Source organism: Protopterus annectens, chromosome 14.part0 (genome assembly GCF_019279795.1).
Source record: "Protopterus annectens isolate FY-2018-M chromosome 14.part0, PAN1.0, whole genome shotgun sequence".
Lineage (NCBI taxonomy): Eukaryota > Metazoa > Chordata > Ceratodontiformes > Protopteridae > Protopterus > Protopterus annectens.
In genome coordinates, this window is record NC_056748.1 from 50,921,775 (window position 1) to 50,947,291 (window position 25,517).

General features: G+C 43.0%; 1 protein-coding gene across 1 annotated transcript in view; it reads left to right on the forward strand.

The window, feature by feature from the left end:
- DLG5 (discs large MAGUK scaffold protein 5) overlaps positions 1 to 25,517 on the forward strand; it is a 3,463,687-nt gene that overhangs the window by 1,424,227 nt on the left and 2,013,943 nt on the right. Inside the window, exon 15 of the mRNA XM_044055764.1 lies at positions 3,130 to 3,233. Coding sequence (XP_043911699.1) covers positions 3,130 to 3,233 — 104 coding nt within the window. The remainder of the gene's footprint in view (positions 1 to 3,129; positions 3,234 to 25,517) is intronic.

Below are 25,517 nucleotides of genomic sequence, written 5' to 3' on the forward strand. Positions count from 1 at the left end.
GGGAGGCAAGGAAACCTACCACCAGAAAATCTTACCTGGCTAAATGGGAAATATTTGCAAAATGGTGTCTACAAAAGGGAAGGGACCCCAGCTTCGCCAACGTTCCCCTGGTTCTAAACTACCTGTGTCAGTTGATAAAAAGTGACCTTTCTTATTCTTCTGTAAAAGTACACCTCTCGGCCATATCAGCCTGCCTGCCCATGGAACCCCCCCTTGCTGGCCAGGTTTGACGTAAAGCTCTTATTTAAAGGGGTCTTCCACATGAGATCACCTAGGAAACCTATCCCTCTGCCTTGGGACCTTAACTACATCTTAGAGAAATTAACCCAACATCCCTCTGAACTTGCTGGGCCTTCCTCCTTACAGATGTGTACATGGAAGACTGTCCTTCTGGTGGCTATCATTTCAGCCAGAAGAGTGTCAGAACTGCAGGCTCTAATGGCCTGTCCCCCCTACACTGTCTTCCACAAAGACAGGGTGTCCTTGCGAACCAACTCCTCCCTTATGCCTAAAGTGCTCAATGATCTCTCTCTTAACAATTCCATTCATCTGCCCACCTTTTTCCCTCACCCACTAATGAAGGGGAGAGGATACTACACTCCCTGGATTTGCCATCAGAAAGACTTACCAGCTCTTTGTCTCCTTCCAACCCAGAGCTCTGGGCAAGGTAGTCTCCAAGCAAACCATTGCATGCTGGATCAGGTAAGTTGTTTGCTTCTGCTACTCTCACCACAGAAAGGAACCCCCAAGAGGAATCAAGGCTCATTCCACTAGAGTTTTGTCCACCTCAAGGGCCTTCATGAAAGGCCTAGACACATCATCCATTTTGGAAGCAGCCACCTGGGCCACTATCCACACCTTCACCAAGCATTACAAATTGGACCAAGTTTCCAGAGCTAGGACAGTATTCACCAGGGTAATCCTGCAGGGTCTTGTAGAACCTTCTGCATCTACCACCACCCTCGCATCCGGCTAAGCTGTGGTACACTCCCACACCTAGAGTACTGCATCATAGGAATAGAAGGGCATAAAATAGTTGTGTAAAATCTTACCATAACCATAGATGTCCTTCTCTTCCATGTTGCAGTATTCCTTCCCGCCCACCGATCCCCCCAGGTCTTATACCTTCCTGTACTACATACATTTCAGTAGGTCTCCAAGTCACACACCTGTAAACAACTGGCATACCTCCTGCTGGCCCTTATTCTCTGCCTGCTGGCCTTCAAGTTTTAAGGATTGTGTGTGCAGATGTCACATTTAAGGCCCCTTGGTTTATGGCCCTACGTGTGATGTCCCAGTCACACTACAGCAGCCAAGCTGAAGCTTTTGTATAGAAGCCAAAGTACAAGTCGCCTGAGGCAGGAAATCCCACACCTAGAATACTGCAACATGGAAGACAAGGACATCTATTGTTATGGTAAGATTTTACACAACTATTCTTTCTTTCATGGATCACTCTACCCCCATTTGAACCAGCTGCATCTTTTGACTTGAAATATTTGTCATGGAAAACTATATTTCACTTAGGACAAATCCTTCTTTTTTGCCTAAAGTTTGTTCAGAGACGAATCTCAATCAGACTATAGAATTGCCTGTTTTTTCCCGAACTACACTAATAAGATGGAATATATGCTGCACAAGCTTGATGTTCACAGGCAGCTTCAATTTTATTTAGATAGGACTAAGGATTTCAGAAAGTCGGAACAGCTTTTTGTTTCCTTCTCAGATTCTAAGAAAGGTGCTGCAGTGGTTAAAACTACCTTATCCAAATGGTTATCAGATTGTATTTCCTTTATGTACAGTTCTGTCCACATGCCATTACAATAAAGAGTAAAGGCTCATTTAACTAGAGCTGTCTCCACTTCAGCTTTCTTGGCCAAATTACCACTAGACACCATTTTTGCAGCAACTACTTGGTCAAGGCCTCTTACCTTTATCACTCATTACAAAGTAGATATGGCCTCCAGGGACAGGACCTCCTTTGGTTCCACTGTCCTGAGGAATATACTTCCGTGAGCCACCCGAGAAGGATTGCGCTTGGGACGCTAACCCATCAGTGAGAATGAAGCCAAGATAGAATCACTTCACATAAATTATGTACTCATCATAACGTTCCATGTGAGTTGTTCGTCTCGCCTTCATTCTTATGTTCCACCCTCCAAACCCCCTTCCAAGTTTTTGGGGGGACAGAGAACTTTGGACAACTCATGGTTGTATTGCCTTTGTCTATTGTATTATTGATACCTGTATTGGCAGGATTTTTTTCTGGTAACTTAGTTGGCAGCAAACAAGATCTGAGGGAAGTACCAGTGCATCATGGGATAGGGAGTGGGCCTCGAGCTGGTTGAAAACTTCGAGCTTTTACAGTTAGCCGAGCCAGAGCCGAGGATTGGCTCCGAACCCATCAGTGAGAATGAAGGTGAGATGAACAGCTGACATGGAACGTTATGGTGAGTACATAACTTCTTTTTTTTTATTTTAGAAGAGTTTAGTAGTAATTGTTTATCACTGACCCATGGAATAAGGGCATGAAAGTCAGCCTGAAGTTTGCGTTTAAGAAAAGAGAGTGGTTGCAGAGGATTATGACCATGTCGTCAGCATAAAGCAAGGAAGATGAGGTAAGCTAAAAGGAAGTTTGTTAATGTAGCTAGAAATGAGAAGTGCCAGACTAGATCCTTGATGGACACCTTTCTGCATGTGGACTGATATAGGGGTAGTTGAAATGAAACTAACTGAGAAGTGGTGCTTAGAGAGGTCATTTTTGAACGAGGGCAGTGTGTCATCACTAAGGAGGGCAATATAAATTGCGTTACTAATTTCTTCTTTGTCCATTCCAAGAAGAATGCTGTCCATATAGCTGTGAATGTACTGCGACCAGACCAGGAGCCTTGCTGCTTTTGAGAGAGAAGGTGAAATTGGTTGATGTAGTGACTGAGCTGCAAATAAAGTAATTTTTTTGTAGAATCTTTCCTAGGGTAGGGAGAATAGAAATGGGTCAAAAGTCTGAGGGACTGGGCTTCTTAGGGAGTGGCTTTACAGTGTCATTCTTCCAAATATTAGGCATGTAAATACACTTAAAGGAGGGCATTTTGCAATCAGTTAATGTATGTTGTATTTTTTTCTTTGCAGATAGTGGTATTAGCTTGGAGAGTGGCATTTATGTGGCTGCCATTGCACCTGGTAGCCCAGCTGTCCGTGAAGGATCGCTTTCTGTGGGAGATCGGATTGTGGCTGTGAGTATCTGTACTGCTCATTACATTGGATCACGAGAGAGAAATCACCACATCTTTGATTTGCTTAGGTGACATACCGGTACTGTACTCTAGTTACACAGCAGTAAATATTTTGTAATGCTAAGGAGGAGAGAGGCACCACAAAATTGTTGCAGGAAATGTGTTCATGTTTTGGTATACAGCCAGGGGTGGGCATTAAGTATCCTACTGGATGTTTTCAGCAGTCCAACTCCCTTAGGATGCGTTGTTGTAGTCAATGCCACGGCCATTAGAGGGCAGCTCTGTTCATATATATTTTTATGTTAACCTGATCTTAAAGGGGCAATCCCATAGTCTAACATTCTGACAGCAACTTGTCCTTGTACTTCCCAGTTGTCACCACCCACTTACCACATCATCATCAGCCATACTGCTGGTTTCAGTTTACTTTATGCAGCCCTGTTTTCATTCCCTCAGTGAACAAAATGAACAATATTCAGTTCCTGTCAAAGCTTTCCTTCTCTGATCACTGGGAAACAATAAGGTCATTACATTTGTGTGTGTTTGTGGTGGGGGTGGTTAGGCAATACTCCCACTGTTTACTTTTTATGAGCTTGCCAAAAAGCTTATCTTAATTGTGCAGCTCTTTATTTCTTTTGTTTATTCTCCACTGCATGACTGCGAGCTGTATAGTCAAGAGTACATATTGAATTCATACTAAATCATAGCAGTCTCCTGATGTATTTTTCTTACTCTGTAGAAAAGCAGTCTCAGAATTAGTATGTTAAACTATCACAGGCTGCCGTACTATACACCCCCCTTTGGGACAGTATGTTTTGGACTTCTTTGTTTAAAATTAATCTGTTGCTTAAATCACACTGTGAATAATTTTGTAGATAATTCTGTCATTAGTAAATATTAATATAAGCCACAGTTTTGTTCTCTTAAATGGAAAAAAATGGTGTTAAATATGGAACTGCAAAAATGTAACAGTGCACTCTGCTGTAACAAAGCTGCTAAGTCAAGCATTGTGTAATTGTTTGATGTCAAAACTTGGAGCCGAGATGTCTAAATGAAGGAATTCTTCCTATTGTTATAAGGCCAGCGTTTATGGCTAGAATTTACATGTGTGATTTCTTTTATTGCTCTGGCTTCCTGACCAGCTGCAAGATCAAAAGGGCTATTAACCTCTGAGTTTCTGTTAGCCTGGGAAAACAGAAAATTGTTAAGAATGATCTAATGTGAAGCAGCACTGTGTTATCAATTTAAAGAGAGAGAATCAGAGAGCATTTTGCATTTTGTCTTGAGAACATCCAACTCACCAGTATCTGCCTGTGTTCTATATGTAAATTTATTTTAGAACTGTCTGTGTTTTTTCTTAGATATAACTAGGAAATAGGAAGATTAATTTGTTTTTTCCTGTATTGATGTCAGAACTTTTCTACTGTATTATTGTAAGTATTTCTCTGTGATCTCTGAACTCTTGACTAGCACTGTGTAGTAAGAAGTATTGTCATGTGTGTTTATTATTTATTATTAAATATTTTAAACCTTTCTAATGTGTTTGTTTTGTGTAGAGATAATTTAAGTTCTAGAGTACATTGCATGTATATAGTGATACTGTCCAAGTGACTCCAGTAAGCTTTGCTGTTCAGTCACATTTACCATTTGGATAATAATATTGCACAGTAATAATTGTACACCTTTTAGTAAGGGTCTTTTTAGTAGCTGATAAATATTAGTGTGTGGTAGCTGGTGCTATCTTTTAGACTGGGCAGAAAGGGGGCACAGATGGAGAATCTGTGCCAGCCTTCCCAAGGAGTGTTTGTATATAACTCCTATCTCAAGGTGTGTGTGTTTTAGCTACTTGGGCAGGGACACGAAGCACTGGTTGGACAGAGAGGGTGCTGGAGGTTTTAGCTTGCCCACTAAGCTGAGATCTGGACCCTGTAGCTGTGCCAGTGGGAAGTCTTATTGGGGATCTGGAGAGAAAGGGAGAAACCAGCCCCAGACAGACTGTGATCTGTGTGTGCTTTTAAGGGAAATTGTACTTTACTGTGTGTCTGGTTATCATCTCCTATGTGGACGCCCCTCACTGGTGTTAGTGGTGATGATTGAGGCTCCTTGATTGCTAGGCTAGTGAATGGGCGTTACACACATTTTTATTTATTTATTTTTTTACAGCAGGTCAGAAAACTATTACACTTTGCTAGTATTCAGAGAGCAAAAAAAACAAGACATGAAAAACAAAGAAGACTGCCTCTACTACTGTTTGAAACTTGCATCATTCTGATGCTTTCTGTAGAGCAAGTGGAAGTCATGAGTAACGTCATAGAAGTTAGCTAACCTTCAGAATTCCGCACACACTAAAATATGAAATGAACAGAAAACTGCGTTGATTAACATTTTAACTTTGCATTACTTGCTACTACCTTGCAGGAAAACATACAAGTGAGGGTATAAAATTCCTGAAAAGCTACTTTCTCTGAGGATAAAAAAGCACAGATGAAACTAATGAATGACTCTTTGACAGCTGTTGCGAGTACAACTGCAATTTGACATGGAATTTGACTTAAGACCATTGAAACTTTCTGTAAGCACCCCTCCCTCAACCCCCACAGCCAAAGCCGGGACGTGCTCAGAATGCCAGACTGAAAATGTAAACAAAGACCAGAATCAAAACAAAAAAAACAAATCTCTGGGACTGTTCTTTTAAGGACACTGAATGTGCTAAGTAGAAACATTTTAACACTTTACATGCATTAGTTCAGCAGTGTTGAGTAAATTGTACTTGTATTCGACGTCTTAAAATGAGTGATATTTTTGATTATAAATACTATCCCCTTAAGTCACGGAATGCTATTGTGGCTGTAAGGTTCCTCCCAAGGATACTTCATTGCACTGCTTTTACTGCTTTGTTGGAGACAGCACAACACAATCTAAGAATACAGCATAGAACAGCTGTGTTCAGTCTGTTTCATTTATTAAGAATATGATGGCTAGAAAATTAAAATATTATGAGTAGAGGAAGTTAAAGTATATTGCTGATGTTCATCGTGTTATACTGCTGCAGCCATTACACTTAGGTTATCCTGCCGTCAGGCGGTTCCCCAGTCGTCCTGAGTTCCAAAGTCTTGGTCCGGCGTCGGTTGCTGTCGCCTCCTCCCTGACGTCAGTGCGACAGGGGTATATAAGATGCAGCCGACGCCATTTTCTTTAGCCTTTCTTGCCGCACGGTGCCCGAAGCAAAAGCAGTTCGCAAGTGCCGGTTGGCCGACTCCTGAGATTTTCATTCCGAATCCAGAACCGAAGTCTTCTACAAAGCTAAGTACCCCGTTGGGGAAACTTTTTCTTGCCTCAGACCGATGTCAGTAAAAGTTAATAACTGTATTTCTTGTGGGAAGCAAATACCTCATAAGGATTTCCATTCCTATTGTATCCCATGCCTAGGCCCAGACCACAATGTCACTGGTTGTCGGTTTTGTGTTAGGTTTAACAAGCGCACTATTAAACGTCGGTTTGATTTTGCCCGACATTATTTTGGCAGAAAATTCAATTACACCATGCCGTCGGAACTTCCGATGACCGGAATACATAAAAAGCGCAAAGACAAGGACAGGCATCTGAGGCCCAAAACTGACGAAGAGGCCTCTTCTAGGCCGGTCGCCGGTTCTCCGGTTTTCAGCGAGGCACCTTCGCAGCCCCTGACGACCGCTTCTGCAGAACCACAGGCTGCCTCCGACTCCCACGTGGAGATGGCTGGGCCTTCAGACGCACAAGTTTTTCAGCCTACTGAAACTAACCCTTCAGAGGGATCTGGAGTAGCTGAGCAACCCGCAGCTTCAGAGGGTGTTTTCAGACCTACTCAGTTAAGCATTAAACCCTCTGCTAAGTCTAAGCCTCCTTTAAAAACAAAGAAACAAATACAGCATTCTCCAGGACAGGCCTCCATGCCTAAGAAACAAATGCTCAAAATGGCCGAAGACCTAATCACTCTGATCAGGGGGTCCCATCCCCCTCCTGATAAAAGGCCCAGACAGGATGCAGACTATGACTCATCTGACCAGGTGTCCATTTCTTCAGATTCATCCTCAGACCTAGGATATTCTTTACCCCCTTATGAGGATTCGGATGCTGAGGAATCAATTCCATCAGCCTCTCCGCCTGAAGACTACTCCTTTGGGGAAACCTTACATACCATGAGGGAGCATTTCCATTGGGAAGGCCAGGATTTCTCAAAATCCAAGAAAAGGCTCAGAGACTTCCTTTTATCACCTCAACACAGACCCCTTGCTATTCCGCCAGTGTTAGATATTGTGGATGATGTGTATACTGAATCCAGCTTAAATCCTGATTCCTTACCTCCAGCCCCAGTTAAACCTGACAGATACTACAGAGTCCCTGACTCACACAAATTTCTGTATAAAAGCCCTGTTGCTGACCCTGAAACTATTTCCCAGGGACCCAAAGGGATTAAGGCCTCATCAGCAAAGAATCCAGTTCCGTCTGACAGAGATTCCAGAGCATTAGACAGATGGGGAAAGAAAGTATATACGTCTGCAACTTTAGCAGTGAGAGCCTTAAATTGCCAGTTTCACATGCTAAAATATCAGCAATTTTTGATGTCTCAGTTGAAACAAAAAAATGCTTCCAGATTCAGATCCTCCTAATTTTAAAGAAATGCAGGATTTATTGCATGCAGCTGAACAAGTGGGAAAATATACTTTGCAATGTGGTTTTGATTCTTTAGAGGCCTCCTGTAGATCAGCAGTTACAGGCTCTGTCATTAGAAGACATGCTTGGTTAAAAGAACATACGTTACCAGATCATGTTAAAGCAAAATTATTGGATGCACCTTTGCAGCAGGATGTGTTATTTGGAGTTAAGGCAGAAGAGGTATTAAAGAAAATGGAGGATAAGGCAAAATCTATGCAAACGGTGAAGGATTTCTTACAGGTTCAGCCTCCTCGATTTAGCAGAAATTGGCTAACAAAGAATTGGTCCTTTCCAGTTAAAGACAGACCTCAAAGGGGCAGATACAGACGTCCAAGAGGTAGAGGTCACACACAAGGTCCTTACAGGCCTCGACAATGGGGTGCACCAGTCCAGAAAGAAGGGGAAGACAGGCCCCAACCATATAAAAAACAGCCTCAATGACTTCCCACTACAGCTGCCAAACAGCTCTCTCTTGGCAGCCCACTTGGGAGGAAAACTGGCACTTTTCTATCACAATTGGCATTGGATCACCAAAGACAAATGGGTTCTCAACATTGTATCTCAAGGTTACAGGTTCTACTTTCACACTCTGCCAAGGTTAAAAGGAATGCCAAATCTGCCACCAAATCAATGGGCAGAGGCTCAAAAACAAATTACAGCACTCATAGACATGAAAGCTATTCAAAAGGTACCACCACAGGAGCAAGGACAAGGATTTTACTCAAGACTCTTTCTGGTTCCCAGAAAGGACAAAGCCTGGAGGCCCATTCTGGATCTTTCTTCTCTAAACACTTACCTGGATGTTCCGAAATTCAAAATGTTGACACTACAGCAGCTTCTTCCTATGCTGGGCAAGAAAGCTTGGCTCATGACCTTGGACCTCAAGGAGGCATACCTGCATGTCCCTATCAGACAAAACTGCAGAAGATACCTCCGATTCATAGCTGGTTCAATGCACTATCAATTCTCTGCACTGCCCTTTGGCTTATCTACTGAGCCCAGGGTCTTCACAAAGTGTCTGGCACCAGTAATTGCATTTTGCAGACAGAAAGGAATTCAAATTTATCCGTACCTGGATGACTGCCTGATTCAAGCAGAGAGCAAGGACATTCTTCTAAAGCATCTGGCGTTTGTAAAAAAGTTATTAAGTTGCCTGGGGTACACAGTAAACGAAAATAAATCAAAACTAGTGCCCTCACAAGAGATGATATTCCTGGGTGCCAGCTTGAACACAACGGCCCAGATGGCTTATCTCAATACTTTCAATTGATGGCAACAAAGACCCAACTCCCTGCAAGAAAAATTCTGCATGTCTTGAGTTACATGGCATCTTGCATACTACTAATTCCATATGCCAGACTGCATATGAGGAAACTACAGTGGTACCTAAAGAGTGTATGGTCTCAACACTGTCAAAGTTTGGAAACAAGTTATACCACTAATTCCTTGCCTTCAACAGGAGTTTCGATGGTGGGCTCAAGCTTGTCACCTCAACAAGGGACAGCCTTTTACTCAACCCACAGCCAGGCAAACACTGACAACAGATGCATCGGATTACGCCTGGGGAGCACACATGGCAGGAAAATGTATTCAGGGCAAGTGGCCTGCAGAACAAAGGCATCTTCACATCAATCAAAAAGAGATGCTAGCTGTACAAAATGCCCTTATAGCTTTCAAGGACCTGCTGCATCCAGGACAACTATTACTAAAGGCAGACAACAACACAGTTATGTGGTACATAAGCAAGGGGGCACTCACTCCTACCCCCTCTGCAGACAAGCCATGACCTTGTGGAACACAGCTCTAAACTACCAAGTTCATTTGCAAGCACAATTCCTGCCAGGAGAGAAAAACACACTGGCAGACCACTTAAGCAGAAACATCATGGATCCCCATGAATGGGAATTGAATCCACAAATATTCAGAATGATAACACAGAAATGGTGGAGCCCGGACATAGATCTGTTTGCATCCACACTGGCAGACGACTTAAGCAGAAACATCATGGATCCCCACGAATGGGAATTGAATCCACAAATATTCAGAATGATAACACAGAAATGGTGGAGCCCGGACATAGATCTGTTTGCATCCCCAATGAACTGCCAGCTACAGAAATTCTGCACAAGGAGTTATCATCCACAAGCATGGAAAGTGGATGCCCTCTCATTCAGCTGGAAAAACCTACAAGTATATGCTTTCCCACCACTACCTCTCCTTCCAAAGGTACTCATAAAAGCCAGGCAAGAAGAGCCAAAGATGATCCTGATTGCACCAGACTGGCCACGCCAGCACTGGTCCCCAGTCTTAAAGAACTTAGCACAAGAACCACCCTGGATTTTGCCTCAAATCCCACATCTGCTGACTCAGCACAACAATCAGATACTTCACAGCCAGCTAAAGACCTTAAACCTAGCTGCACGGAAAATTCCTTAGTCAAGCAAGCAATGCCTCTCTCCAAAGCTGTTATGGATGTCATTCTGGAGGCCAGAAGGCCTAGTACCAGGAAAGCCTATTCGGATAAATGGAAGAGATTCTGTGCCTGGAACCAGGCTCACAGCCTTGACCCTCTTGTCCCAAACATTCCTCAGATACTATAATATTTAACTGAGATGCTGGACAAAGGCCTCTCCTTTTCATCCATCAAGATTCACGCCTCTGCCATCTCTGCTCATTACAACACGGATCCACCAATTTTCTCTAATCCTTTGCTAAAACAGTACCTCAGAGGGGCTAAAAACATAAGACCGCCCCGTAGAACACCTACTCCAACTTGGGACCTCTACTTTGTTTTGGAAAAATTAACTTTACCTCCTTTTGAGCCAGCTAACACAGCAGAATTAAAATATATCTCTTGGAAAACTGCTTTGCTCCTGGCAATAACACCAGCACAAAGAGTTTCAGGATTACAGGCACTAATGGCAGTGGAACCTTTCCTCATTTTCCACCAGGACAGGGTGTCTTTAAGAACTAACCCTACGTTTATGCCAAAGGTGGTATCTAGTGTGGCTCTAAACCAAACTATTCACTTGCCAACTTTTTATCCAAAACCACTGAATAAAGGGGAGAGACTACTGCATTCTTTGGACATTCACAGGCAGTCACGCTTCTACTTGGACAAAACCAAAGCTTTCAGAAAATCTGAGCAGTTATTGGTAGCATATGCTGCGGGAGCACAGGGAAAAGCCATTTCAAAACAGACTATTTCAAAATGGCTAGGACACTGTATACGTTTCTGCTATACACACCATGGGAAACCTGTACCTAGCAACATTAGATCTCACTCCACCAGGGCAACAGCCACTTCAGCTGCCTACCTCAGAGGAGTACCTACCAAGGATATTTTGGAAGCGGCAACATGGAGTTCCGTGCATACCTTCACCAAGCATTATCATCTGCCTTTATACTCTAAATCCAGAGCTGGCTTCACCACTGCTGTGCTGCAGGGCCTTATAGCCACCCCTAATGCCTTATAGAACCAGCCACCCTACCTCAGCTTTGGGATTCTACCCAAGTGTAATGACTGCAGCAGTGTAACACAATGAACATAGTACAGTTTTGTATCTACCATAAATGTAGATGTTTGAGTGTATACACTGCTGCAGTCCAGGTTACCCTCCCTCCTTCCCCTCTTACTTGCTGGTACGTACCTATGTCTTCTACCCTTTACTACCTATGGGGAGTATTTGCTGGTAACTGAAAGTTGTTGTTTGCTTTTCTTATGTATGTTTTATTAGCAATTTGAATTGCCTACCTATTGAGGGGCACCTGACATCTGTGGCAAGAAAAACTGAAGAAAATGGAGTCTGCTGCATCTTATATACACCTGTCGCACTGACGTCAGGGAGGAGGCGACAGCAACCAACGCCAGACCAAGACTTTGGAACTCAGGCTGACTGGGGAACTGCCCGACGGTAGGATAACCCAAGTGTAATGACTGCAGCAGTGTATACACTCGAACATCTACATTTATGGTAGGTACAAAACTGTACTTTCTAGTGTGTAAAGATCTTCTCTACAGAGCTCGCGAACATAAGCATAAGAAAAGGGGGAAACAGAAGGCCTTTGTCAAACACTAGGATTATAGGATTAAAGAACAAATATTTGAGAGGAATCTGTCAAGTGTTCTGAGGAGCAAGCCACAGATATTGATGGAACACTCCCTCACTGGTTACATAGGGTAAAGGTCATTCATTTTTGGTAGAAAGGTTGATTGACTAACCTCAGTATCCTGTGATTTAAATTTTAGAGGATTCACTGTGTGATACTTTAAACCTCTTGTAATGGAAGCCCATGGGATATATGCAAATGATCCCTTGTTTCGGCTACATGGCCTCTGAATGTCCAAGGTATCACACTGAAAACTGTAGGTTTTGTGGGTTTTCTTGAAGTTTTTACTGAACTATTTTTTTGACCTTTTTACCCTTTGGTTTGAATGATTCCAGTTGCAGTAACCCATGGTATCTCTTATGAATATCTGAAACCTGGGCACAGTCCCACTTAAAAAAGTCCATTATCCTAGAGAGCATATCCCCAAAGGAAATTTCCTCAGGGGGATTATCAAGAGTATGAGAATCCTCCTCGTCAGATCCATAGTCTAAAGGAGTAGGAATCTGGGCAGAATAAGCAAGGGAGTCATCATCAGAATCCACCTCAGAAGAGTGGAAGTCTCTGGGCCTTTTAGGGGAAGAGGCGGACCAAGGAGGAGCAGGAACTGAAACCCCTTGAGGAGGCCGCGACAACAGTAAAGCATTAAATAACTCCTGAGTAAAGGCCTGCCACTCACTTGGTGGATCCCTAGGAGCAGAAGAAACATGGTCAGTTTTCTGTTTCTTCTTCAAAGGGACATCTGTCCTGCAAACCCGAGAAGGCCTAGACTCAGGCCGGCATGCCCCAACAGCAGTAGGACCCTCTTCCCGAAATAGAAACTGCGGAAACCCAGTAGACCGCTCGGAAACAGTCAATTGTGGTTCCCTCTGAACACCCAAAATAGACGCCTGCAAAGCCTCGTAGGATGTGTTGCCTGCCAAATCCTCACCGGCCTCCAACCAAGACGCTGTCGAAGAATCTGATAAAACAACCGGGTGAGCCCCTGGGTGTATAATAACCTCAGGAGAAACACCCAGCAGAGGCTGGACAGCAGATGATTCTGGCCTTACCTTATGCACCTTCATCTTCCCAGACGGCTGACCCTCGGGGCAGGAAGTTCCATCCATACTACCTGCAGCAAGAAGCTTAAGTCGCTGGTTCTCAAAAAACAAGGAAAGGGAAGAAAACCTACTATGAAGAGTTTTGGGGACAAACACCTGACAAATTGAACAAGACATATGGTCGTGAGCAGCACCAAGGCAAAAAAGACACTTATTGTGACGGTCTTTATGGGGAATCGGTCTCCCACACTGGCATTTACCCTTCCTGGATGACATTGACTCCAAACAATACTAAACAAAACAGAAAAGTAATCAAAAACCCAACTGGGTACTTATCTGCAACAGTGATGGCTCCAGCAACAGGAGCAAGCACAAAAAAGCCAACAAACAGAAAAACGGATGTATGCAACAGATCGGCGGTTAAAACAGCATTCGGACTGGTGGCAAAAAAGTTCTGAGGATGGTACGCCTGAACGTCACCTTTATGCCCTTCATTACGCAAGGAGTTAAGCAGGTGATGTTCTGCATACCTTAAAGCAACGGAAATCTTTTGTAAACTGGCAGGATGAAGGGCTTCATGGCAGGGAATCCCATTAGTAAAGAATACTGCAGCGGTGAATGTAAGGACATCAATGGAGAGTTACAGCCATGTACAGTCCAGTTGTACAACAAACATGCAAGTTAAACAACAGTGAAGTTAGTAAAAAATAGATTAAAACATAAAGGATACACCAAGGCAGGGAAGCAGATATAATCCAATTTTATTGTAAGTGCTTTCGTCTTGGATAATACCAAGACTTCATCAGACAAAAAGTAAGAACCCACAAACCATTTTTAAAAGGCTTCAGGTCTGACATCAGTTCCTCAATTAACATTTAAAGAAATAAGTCATTATAAAACCCATGCATTACAACCCCATTTAAAACATGTACATACAAAAAAAATGTAGAACAGCACATGTAGATATATACATTTATAAAAAACGTATGAATATAAATCTAGAAAAAGCCCTTACCAATAAATTGTCTCAATAAAGCCTTTAATTTTAAAACACAACCAATAGAGGCAAGCTCATTTAATCCAGGCCATCCAACAGCTTTTAAACGGAGGATCCAGAATAATTCTTTTTCCTCCAATTTCTATTGCCATGGACCTCCCCTCACATTGGGTTTAATTTGTTCAATAACTATAAATTTAAAATGATGTTCTGGGAATTCATGAATGTGCCTAAACAAAGCATTTGTCAGTTTTTTCTTTTTAATGTCATAACTTGTTGTGTCTTTCGGCTTTTCCCGGTTAGGGGTCGCCACAGCGGAACTCTGGTCCGCTAATGATTGGCAGCAGATTTTTACGTGCCGAGTTGCCAGCCCTCACGCACAACCTTCGACGAAGGTACGCCCATTCATGCATGTCTTCACGCAGAAGACTCTCTGGCTGAGAATCGAACCGGACAGCTTCTTATTGTTAGGCGACAACGCTACCGCAGCACCACCACCGCAATGTCATAACAATGTTCATAAATGCGGGTTCTGAGTTTCCGCTCCGTCTTTCCTATATAGAAAGCTGGGCAATTCTGGCATAAAGCCCCACACACAACACCAGTACTTTTACAGTTATATTTACCACGAATGTGTAAAAAATATCCATTCAAACAAAAAGGTTCTCCAGTATTAATGTGTGTACAATAGCTACAGAACCCGCACCTAAACATCTGCCAAACCTTTTGTTCATCAGCTTCATGTTTCAACGGTCCTTCCAACAAACTTTTTAAATTATTCCCCTTCCTATAAACAATCAGGGGTTTTTGACAAATTTTTTATCTAAAGCTACGATCTTCCATCAAGATAGACCAATTCTTATATAAAATATATTGTATTTCATATGAGTCCACAGTATACGTAGTAATATAGGATAACCTAAAATTCCTTTCTCCAAAAATTTCAAAATTCACTGCAGTATGCACTGAGATCATAATATTGCTGTCATTCATATTTTTAACACTCAAAATAAAGTGGATGGTCTGGCTGCAGAAGTGCAACAGAGATTTTCTGGTATATCAGGAGGATTGATTCCCAGTGTAAGCAGTTCCAATGGTTCTATTGCCCCTGGACAAGGTAATGCTGCAACTAATTCTGTGACTTTGTCTAATAATTTACCTGGAGGTGTTAATTTGCAAGAATGGCTACAGCAAGGGGTTTTGTTTGCTCAGTCTACACAGCCAACAGTTAACAGAACCTTAAAAACAGCCTTGACTTGTATTATGAGAAATTGCTGAAAGTTCATAAACTACAAGCCGAGAATGCTTATCTTATGGAATGTATTAAGCGTAATCAGGTCCCTAAAGGTCTGCGACTTTGGAGATTTCCGATAGGATTAATCAGAGATTCTCCACTACATAGTGAACTTTTGGCACTTTTTGATCGACATGGCTGTGAATATATGGAGGTTTTGGTTAAGAATAACAGTAAAATAGTGGATGACTTGATTCGAGAGGTTAAAGATCTGGACATTGTTATCACTACGGACCTATTATTTCAACAATATCAGGTGGAATATAATCATATTTTTAAAAGTATTGACCAGCATGTTAATGTCAGGATACGTAAATCAAAGAAACTTGAGAGAGATGCCCATGATTATCTTTTTAAAAAGGCATATCCACTCCCTCCAAATTCACAAGGGTGGGGCCAGAGGTTGTTCAGTTCCACTCCCTGTGAAACGGAACATGAGGAAAACATTAATGTTGATGAAGGGGTGGAACAGGCTGTGCACGCCCCTTTAGATCAGCCTGTTTTACATTGATCCGAACGGATAAGGGAGAGAGAACAGGATTATGGCTGTGCAGCAAATTTAAACTACAGGAAGGACCAGCAGAACCGCCTAAATTACCAACAACCCAGATTTTTGGGGCGGAATGTGTATCAGAACCAGAACCAACGGTGGCGATAGAATATGTTGACAATGATCTCCCTTTGGTGAGTTCTTTTGGTTCTGTACCAATTCCCTTGGTCTCAGATATAACGTTTTGGACGATGATTTTGATTCAAGTTTTGGATTTGGAAATACCAGCAGTTGTGTTACTAGCATTAACATTTCATCATGCCCGCCAAACATTATCTTTAATAGCACAAACAGTTTTAAAGTTTTTAACTACAGTAGTTGTGATTTTTCTACAGATACTGCAAATGTGTTTTCCAAGAGCTTTTCATTTGTTCCACAAGCTAGAGTGGACATTGTGACAATTTTATTGGATTTAAAACTTTTTATTCGGAAGCTCAATTTAAAGATGTTGTTTAACAACTGTGAATCTGTTGATAAGGGGCCTTTCTGGGTCTCTAGTGTTTGCAACCCTCACCCCCTGCACCGTACGCTGGTATTTTTTGAAAAGATGTGTGAATCTGATTTGGGATTTCTCTTACAAGAGAGAGATAGGAAGGTGTCTTATTGGAATAGTGAAGAATATGATTTGATTAATTATGTTAGACAACTACCAGTGAGGGTTATTCAGCCGGACAAGGGTGGGGGTGCTGTAATTATGGATTACCATGATTATATTGAGAGAATGTATACAATTCTTTTCAGTGATAGGTATAGACAAGTATGTAGGAATGAGCTAAATGTAGCCTATGCCAGAATTTCAACTCAACTCAGTGACATGTTATTAGAGCAGCGTATTACATTGGATGAATTTAAATTTTTAAAGGTTCAATTTCCAGACTTAAATTTATCCCCCCATGCGTCCCATTGTGGATGCTCGTAATTCCATTACATCTGCTATATCTGTATTTTTAGATAAAAAATTGAAGTGTCTTTTAAAACAAGAAGAACATCTATGTATTGATACTTGGGATTTTTTGGCAAAATGTGATAAAATGTCTTTTGATCCTAACTATGTTTTTGTTACGATAGATGTTAAAGACCTGTTTTCCTGTATTCCACATAATATAGGGTGGGATTGGTTCCAGGATTACCTGGTTCGGAAAGGGTTAGTACAAGATCATGTAAATTTATATGCTGAATTGTTGGAACTTGTTCTCAGGAATAATTATATTATATTTGACGAGCAACTATTTTTGCAGAACAGTGGGGTAGCCATGGGGGCAGCTTGTGGGCCTTTGCATGCGAATATTATAATGTGTGAACGGGAACGCCGATATGTGTTTAAGCACCCCTTATTTGAACATTGTGTTTTGTATGTTAGATACCTTGATGATTTGTTTATTTGGAAGGGAGATATGACTGGACTTAATGAATTTATAGATTTTATTAATTCATCCACTACGTTTCTGGAATTCACTCATGTATTTTTAGATAAAAAATTGAAGTGTCTTTTAAAACAAGAAGAACATCTATGTATTGATTACTTAGATGTCCAATTAACGAAAGATCGGGTAAATAGTAGATGTTCATCGTGTTATCCTGCTGCAGTCATCACACTTGGGTTATCCTGCCGTCAGGCGGTCCCGCAGTCGGCCCGAATTCCAAAGTCTTGGTCCAGCGTCAGTTGCGGTCACTTCTTCCCTGATGTTAGTACGCCAGGGGTATATAAGAGGCATCCAACGTCATTTTCTTCAGTCTTTCTTGCCGCGCGGTGCCCGAAGCAGAAGCAGTTCGCAAGTGCAGGTCGGCCGACACCTGAGCTTTTCAATTTGAATTTCAGTCCGAAGTCTTCAATAAAGCTAAGTACCCTGCTGGGGAACATTTTCTTGCCTCAGTCCAATGTCAGAAAAAGTTAACAATTGCATTTCTTGTGGGAAGCAAATACCTCATAAGGACTTCCATTCCTATTGTATTCCTTTCCTAGGCCCAGACCACGACGTCACAGGTTGTCGGTTTTGCGCTAGGTTTAATAAACGAACTATCAAATGCCGTTTTGACTTCGCACGGCATTACTTTAGTAGGAAATTTAATTATATCATGCCTTCGGAGTAGCCGACGACCGCCATTCCTAAAAAACGCAAGGATAAGGACAGGCAGCCTAGGTATAAGCCAGACACCGAGGCCTCAGCTGGGCCTGTCGCCGGTTCTCCGGTTTTCAGTGAGGCGCCTACGCAGCCCCTGACGACCGCAGAGCTGGAACCCCAGACAGCTGCGAATTCCCATGCGGAGTCTACTAGGCCGATGCAGCCATCTACCGACACCGGTGCAAAAGAAACACCTTCGGTTACAAAGGGTGTCTTCAGACCGACTACACTCACCATTAAATCTTATGCTAAACTTAAAACTCCTTTAAAACCAAAGAAAACTGTACATCAGTCTACAGTTCAAGGCCCCATGCTTAAGAAACAGATGCTTAAGATGGCTGAAGATTTGATTACCCTTATTGATTACCCTTATCAGGGGTTCCCATCCCCCTCCTGATAAAAGACCAAGACAAGAGGAGGAATATGCATCCTCTGACCAGGTTTCTCTCTCCTCAGATTCTTCTGAGGAACAGGATTACACCTTTCCACCGTATGAAGATTCTGATGCTGAAGACTCTTCCCTCAGCATCTCCCCCTGAAGACTACTCCTTTAGGGAAACTTTACATACCATGAGGGAACATTTCCACTGGGAAGGCCAGGATTACTCAGATTCTAAGAAAAGGCTACGAGAGTTCCTTTTACTACCCCAGCACAGACCTCCTGCTATCCCTCCTGTTCTAGATATTGTGGATAATGTTTACTTGGAGTCTAGCTTAAATCCAGACTCTCTTCCTCCTGCTCCAGCCAAGCCAGACAGATACTAAAGAGTACCTGACTCACACAAATTCCTTTATAAAAGTCCTGTAGCTGACCCAGAAACTATTTCCCAGGGTCCTAAGGGAGCAAAAGCTGCTATGGCTAAAAATCCTATGCCCTCTGAGAGAGATTCCAGAGCCCTAGATACATGGGGAAAGAAAATATACACCTCAGCTACTCTGGCTATGAGAGCATTAAATTGCCAGTTTCACGTGTTGAAATACCAACAATTCCTAATGTCTCAGTTAAAACAAAAAATGAGCACACATTCAGAACTGCCTGAATTCAAGGAAATGCAGGATCTGTTGCATGCAGCTGAGCAGGTTGGCAAACATACTTTACAATGCGGATTTGATTCATTGGAAGCTTCTTGTAGAGTAGCTGTTACTGGCTCTGTCATACGTAGACATGCTTGGTTAAAAGAACAAACCCTCCCTGACCGTGGTAAAGCAAAATTATTGGATGCACCTTTACAGCAGGATGTATTATTTGGTGTCAAAGCAGAAGAGGTTTTAAAGAAAATGGAGGATAAGGCAAAGTCTATGCAAACGGTCAAGGAATTTTTGCAGGTACAACCCCCTCGTTTCAGCAGAAATTGGCCAACAAAAAACTGGTCCTTTCCAGCTTCAGACAGATCACAGAGGGGCAAATACAGATGCCCAAGAGGCAGAGGTCAGTCACAGGGCCCTTACAAACCTTGCCAGTGGGGTTCTGCTACCCAGAAATGAGGAGAAGACAGGCCCCAAGCTAGCAGAAGACGAAACACAATGACTCTATCCTCAAACTACCAAGCAAATCTCTCCTGGCAACTCCCTTGGGAGGAAAACTAGCATTTTTTGCAGACAACTGGCACATCATCACAAAAGACAAATGGGTTCTAAACATTGTCTCTCAGGGATACAGATTCCACTTTCATACCTTACAAAGGATCAAAGGAATGCCAAACCTGCCACCAAATCAATGGACAGAGGCACAAAAACAAATTACAGCTCTCATGAACATGAGAGCCATTCAACAGGTACCTACACAGGAGCAAGGACAAGGATTTTCATGTGTACTGCATTCCTTAACTAGGCCCTGACCACAACGTACCTCGCTGTCAGTTTTGTGCCTTATTTAAACAATGAACTATTCATCGTCGGTATATTTACACTTCTAAATATTTTGGTACTCCGTTCAACTATCCAGGTATGGCTTCGGTAAGCCACTCGACTACCGATATCCCAAAAAAATGCAAAGGTAAAGACAGAGACAGACCGCATAGGTCCAAAGCTGCCAACGACGCTTCTCCTAAGCTAGTCGCCAGTTCGCCGGTACTCAGTGAGGCAGTTTCACAGCCCTTGATACCTGCTACTTCAGATTCACAGGCCTCTACTGAGACCCATTCGGAGTCCGGTATGCCGCGAGATGCTTCAACTGTGGAACCTGCGGATGTCTGTACCTTGGATGGGTCCAGAGCTGCTCTGCAGGCACTGGCTTCTGAGGGTGTATTCAGGCCTACTGACTTGCATATTAAACTGACGCCATCTTCTTCTTCAAGGTCTAAAACTCGATCCATGCCTAGAAAACCGACGCCCAGACCGCATGTTCAGGCCTCTATGCCTAAAAAACAAATAATAAGAATGGCTGAAGACCTTATTACTTTAAGCAGGGGAAGCTAACCTTCCCCCTCTGAGACCTAGGACTGAGTTTGCTTATGATTCTTCTGATCAGGATTCTGAAATTTCTGATGTTTATCGTGTTTTACTGTTGCAGTCATTACAATTGGGTTATCCTGCTGGCAGGCTACCCGCAGTTGGTCCAAATTCTAAAGTCTAGGTCCGGCATCGGTTGCTGTCACCTCCTCCCCGACGTCAGTGCGCCAGGGGTATAAAAGATGCAACCAACGCCATTTTCTTCAGTCTTTTTTGCCACGCAGTGCCCGAAGCAAAAGCAGTTTGCAAGTGCCGGTCGGTCGACTCCTGAGATTTTCAAATTTGAATTTCTGATCCGAAGTCTTCATTAAAGCTAAGTACCCCATTGGGGAAACTTTTTTCTTGCTCCAGACCGATGGCAGAAAAAGTTAATAATTGTATTTCTTGTGGGAAGCAAATACCTCATAAGGATTTTCATTCTTACTGTATTCCTTGCCTAGGCCCTGACCACGACGTTGCTAGTTGTCGGTTTTGTGCTAGATTTAACCAACGCACTATTAAGCGTCGGTACGATTTTGAATTTCATTACTTTGGCAGAAGATTTAATTATATAATGCCGTCGGAAAGCCGACTACCGGAGTTTATAAAAAGCGCAAAGAAAAAGAAAAGGACAGGCATCTGAGGTCCAAAACCGATGACGAGGCTTCCGCTAGGCCTGTCGCCAGTTTGCCGGTTCTCAGTGAGGCGCTTTTGCAGCCCCTGATGCCCGCTACCTCAGAGCCACAGGCCGCTTCTGACTCCCACGTGGAGCCGACTAGGCCACTGGAAACTCAAAGTATTGGACACTCAGAAACTATTCCCTCAGATGGGTCCGGAGCCGCTGAGCAGGCATCGGCTTCTGAGGGTGTTTTCAGGCCTACACAGTTATATGTGAAACCAACTTCAGCTTCAAAGGCAAAGACTAAAGCACCTCTAAAGACAAAGAAACAAGTTCAGCATTCTCCTGGACAGGCCTCCATGCCTAAAAAACAGATGTTTAAAATGTCCGAAGACCTAATTACTTTGATCAGGGGTTCCCATCCCCCTCCTGATAAGAGGCCTAGGCAAGAGATAGAATATGAATCTTCAGATCAAGTTTCCATTTCCTCTGATTCCTCTTCTGAACAGGAATATTCTCTTCCTCCCTATGAGGATTCTGATGCTGAAGAATCTATCCCTTCAGCCTCTCTTCCTTAGGATTATTCATTTGAGGAGACCCTGCATATTATGAGGGAGCATTTCCACTGGGGAGAGCCAAGGTTACTCAGAATCCAAGAAAAGGCTCAGCGACTTCCTTTTATTACCTCAGCACAGGCCCCTTGCTATTCCTCCTGTTTTAGACATTGTAGATGATGTATTTTCAGAGTCTGGTCTGTCTCCTGACTCTTTACCACCAGCTCCTGTTAAGCCAGACAGATACTACAGGGTTCCTGATTCACATACATTTCTTTATAAAAACCCTGCTGCTGACCCAGAAACTATCTCTCAGGGTCCCAAAGGGGTCAAGGCTTCCACTGCAAAAAACCCTATCCCCTCTGATAGGGATTCAAGGGCCCTGGACAGATGGGGGAAAAAGATTTATACTTCTGCTACCTTGGCTGTAAGAGCTTTAAATTGTCAGTTTCATATGCTTAAATATCAGCAGTATCTTATGTCACTGCTTAAACAGCAAATGTTGGCAAATTCAGAATGTGCAGAAAACAAAGAAATGCAGGATTTATTGCATGCAGCTGAACAAGTGGGAAAGCATACTTTGCAATGTGGTTTTGATTCTCTAGAGGCCTCCTGCAGGGCCGCTGTTACGGGTTTTGTCATTAGGAGGCATGCTTGGTTAAAAGAACAGAACCTGCCTGATCATGTTAAAGCAAAACTATTAGATGCTCCATTACAGCATGATACCTTGTTTGGTGTTAAAGCAGAAGAGGTGTTGAAGAAAATGGAGGACAAAGCTAAATCTATGCAAACAGTCAAGGATTTCTTACAGGTACAGCCTCCAAGATTTAGCAGGAACTGGCCTACAAAGAATTGGTCCTTTCCAGTGTCAGGCAGGCCACAAAGAGGCAGATACAGCCGCCCTAGAGGCAGATCACAGCCCCAAGGCTCATACAGGCCTAAACAATGGGGTGCTTCTACCTCCAAAAGCAGAGAGGAAAAATCACAGCCATACAGGAAACAGTCTCAATGACTTTCTCCTGCCAGCACCAAGCACTTAACTTCTGGCAGCTCCTTTGGGGGGGAAAACTAGCACTTTTTTCACAAAATTGGCACATGATCACCCAGGACAAATGGGTTTTAAATATCGTATCACAAGGCTACAAGTTCCACTTTCACACCCTGCCAAGGGCAAACGGTATGCCAGACCTGCCACGCAATCAATGGACAGAGGCACAAAAACAAGTTTCATCCCTCATGGACATGAGGGCCATTCAACAAGTACCACAGCAAGAGCAGGGACTAGGATTTTACTCAAGACTATTCTTGGTGCCCAGAAAGGACAAAGCTTGGAGACGAATACTGGACCTGTCTATCCTAAACACATTTCTGGATATTCCAAAATTCAAAATGTTAACTCTGCAGCAGCTTCTGCCCATGCTGGGCAAGAAGGCTTAGCTTGTGACTTTAGACCTAAAAGAGGCATACCTGTATGTCCCAATCAGGCAATCATGCAGAAGATACCTCAGATTTATAGCTGGCTCAATGCACTACCAATTCTCTGCACTGCCCTTTGGCTTATCTACTGCGCCCAGGGTCTTCACAAAATGCCTGGCACCAGTAATTGCATTTTGCAGACAAAAAGGAATGCAAATATATCCTTACTTCGACGACTGCCTTATTCAAGCAGAGAACAAGGACATTCTACTACACCATCTGGCGTTTGTAAAAAGATTACTTAACAGGTCTAGGGTACACAGTAAACGAAAAGAAATAATAACTTGTACCCTCTCAAGAGATAATATTCCTGGGTGCAAGCTTAAATACAACTGCCCAGATGGCTTATCTCACACCAGACAAACAAAGACAACTGACTACTTATTTCAAAATGTTGGCAACAAAGACCCAGTTATCTGCAAGAAAAATTCTGCAGGCTTTGGGCTTCATGGCATCCTGCATTCTGCTAATTCCATATGCAAGACTGCATATGAGGAAACTGCAATGCTATCTAAAAAGTGTTTGGACTCAACATTGCCACAGCCTGGAAGCAATAATTACCCTCATTCCCTGCCTGCAACAAGAGTTTCGATGATGGGCAAAGGCCTGTCACCACAACATGGGACAGCCATTCACCTTACCCACAGCCAGGCAGACATTAACAACAGATGCATCAGATTATGCCTGTGGGGCCCATATGGCAGGAAAATGTAGTCAGGGCACATGGTCTGCAAGTCAAATGCATCTACATATCAATCAAAAAGAGATGCTAGCTGTTCAAAATGCCCTGACAGCCTTCAAGGATCTACTTCATCCAGGACAACTACTGATAAAGACGGACAATACTACAGTAATGTGGTACATAAACAAGCAGGGAGGCACACATTCCTACTCCCTCTGCAGACTAGCCATGAACTTGTGGGACACAGCATTGACTTACCAAGTGCATCTGCGAGCACAATTCCTGCCAGGAAAGATAAATACTCTGGCAGATGAACTAAGCAGAAACCTAATGGATCCCCACGAGTGGAAATTGGATCCGCAAGTCTTGAGCATGATAACAAGGAACTGGGGATGCCCGGACATAGACCTATTTGCCTCTCCTCACAACTGCCAACTACAGAGATTCTGCACAAGGACTTATCACAAGCAAACATGGAAAGTGGATGCTCTATTATTCAGCTGGAAAAACCTAACAGTATATACCTTTCCTCCACTGTCTCTCCTCCCCAAGGTACTCCTAAAGGTCAGTCAAGAGAAGGCAAAAATGATACTGCTTTCCCCAGACTGGCCCCGCCAGCACTGGTACCCAATCCTAAAGAGCTTGTCTCAATGCCCAGCTTGGACATTACCGCAGATTCCTCACTTATTAAGCCAACAAGACAGTCAGATACTGCACAGCCAACTCAGGACCTTAAACCTGGCAGCATGGCGAATAATGTAGCCATTCAAGACACACCTCTCTCTAAAGCGGTGATGGATGTTATTTTGGAGACCAGGAGGCCTAGCATCAGAAAATCTTATGCAGAAAAATGGAAGAGATTCTGTGCTTGGAACCAGGCACAAGGAATTGACACAATTGTTCCAAATATTCCTCAGATTTTGCAATACTTAAAGGAGATGCGGGATAAAGGCCTTTCCTTTTCATCAATTAAAATGCATGTCTCTGCCATTTCAGCTCATTACAATACAGAACCACCTATTTTTTCTCATCCATTACTAAGGCAGTACCTCAGTGGGGCCAGGAACACAAGACCTCCAAGGAGAGCACCAATACCTGCATGGGACCTCAACTGTGTCTTAGAAAAACTCACACTGCCTCCATTTGAGCCAACCTCTACAGCTGATATAAAATTCTTATCCTGGAAAACAGCTCTCCTCCTAGCAATAAGCTCTGCTAGACGAGTCTCAGAGTTACAAGCACTCATAGCTGTGGAACCTTTTATCATTTTCCATCCTGACAGGGTTTCTCTGAGGACAAACCCTACATTTATGCCTAAGGTAGTGTCCAGTGTGGCCCTTAACCAAACAATTCATTTGCCTACCCTTTATCCAAACCCACAGAATAAAGGTGAGAGACTTCTGCATTCTTTGGACATTCACAGGCAGCTACGCTTCTACTTGTACAGAACCAAAGCTTTCAGAAAGACTGAGCAACTTCTAGTGGCATATGCTGCAGGATCACAAGGAAAGCCTATCTCAAAGCAGACTATTTCAAAGTGGATAGGCCACTGCATTCGTTTCTGCTATTCACAGCATGGCAAATCTGTGCCTAAGGGCATTAGGCCACATTCAACCAGAGCAGCAGCCACTTCAGCAGCCTTCCTCTGAGGAGTGCCAACCAAAGACATCTTAGAGGCTGCCACTTGGAGTTCACTGCACACTTTTACAAAGCA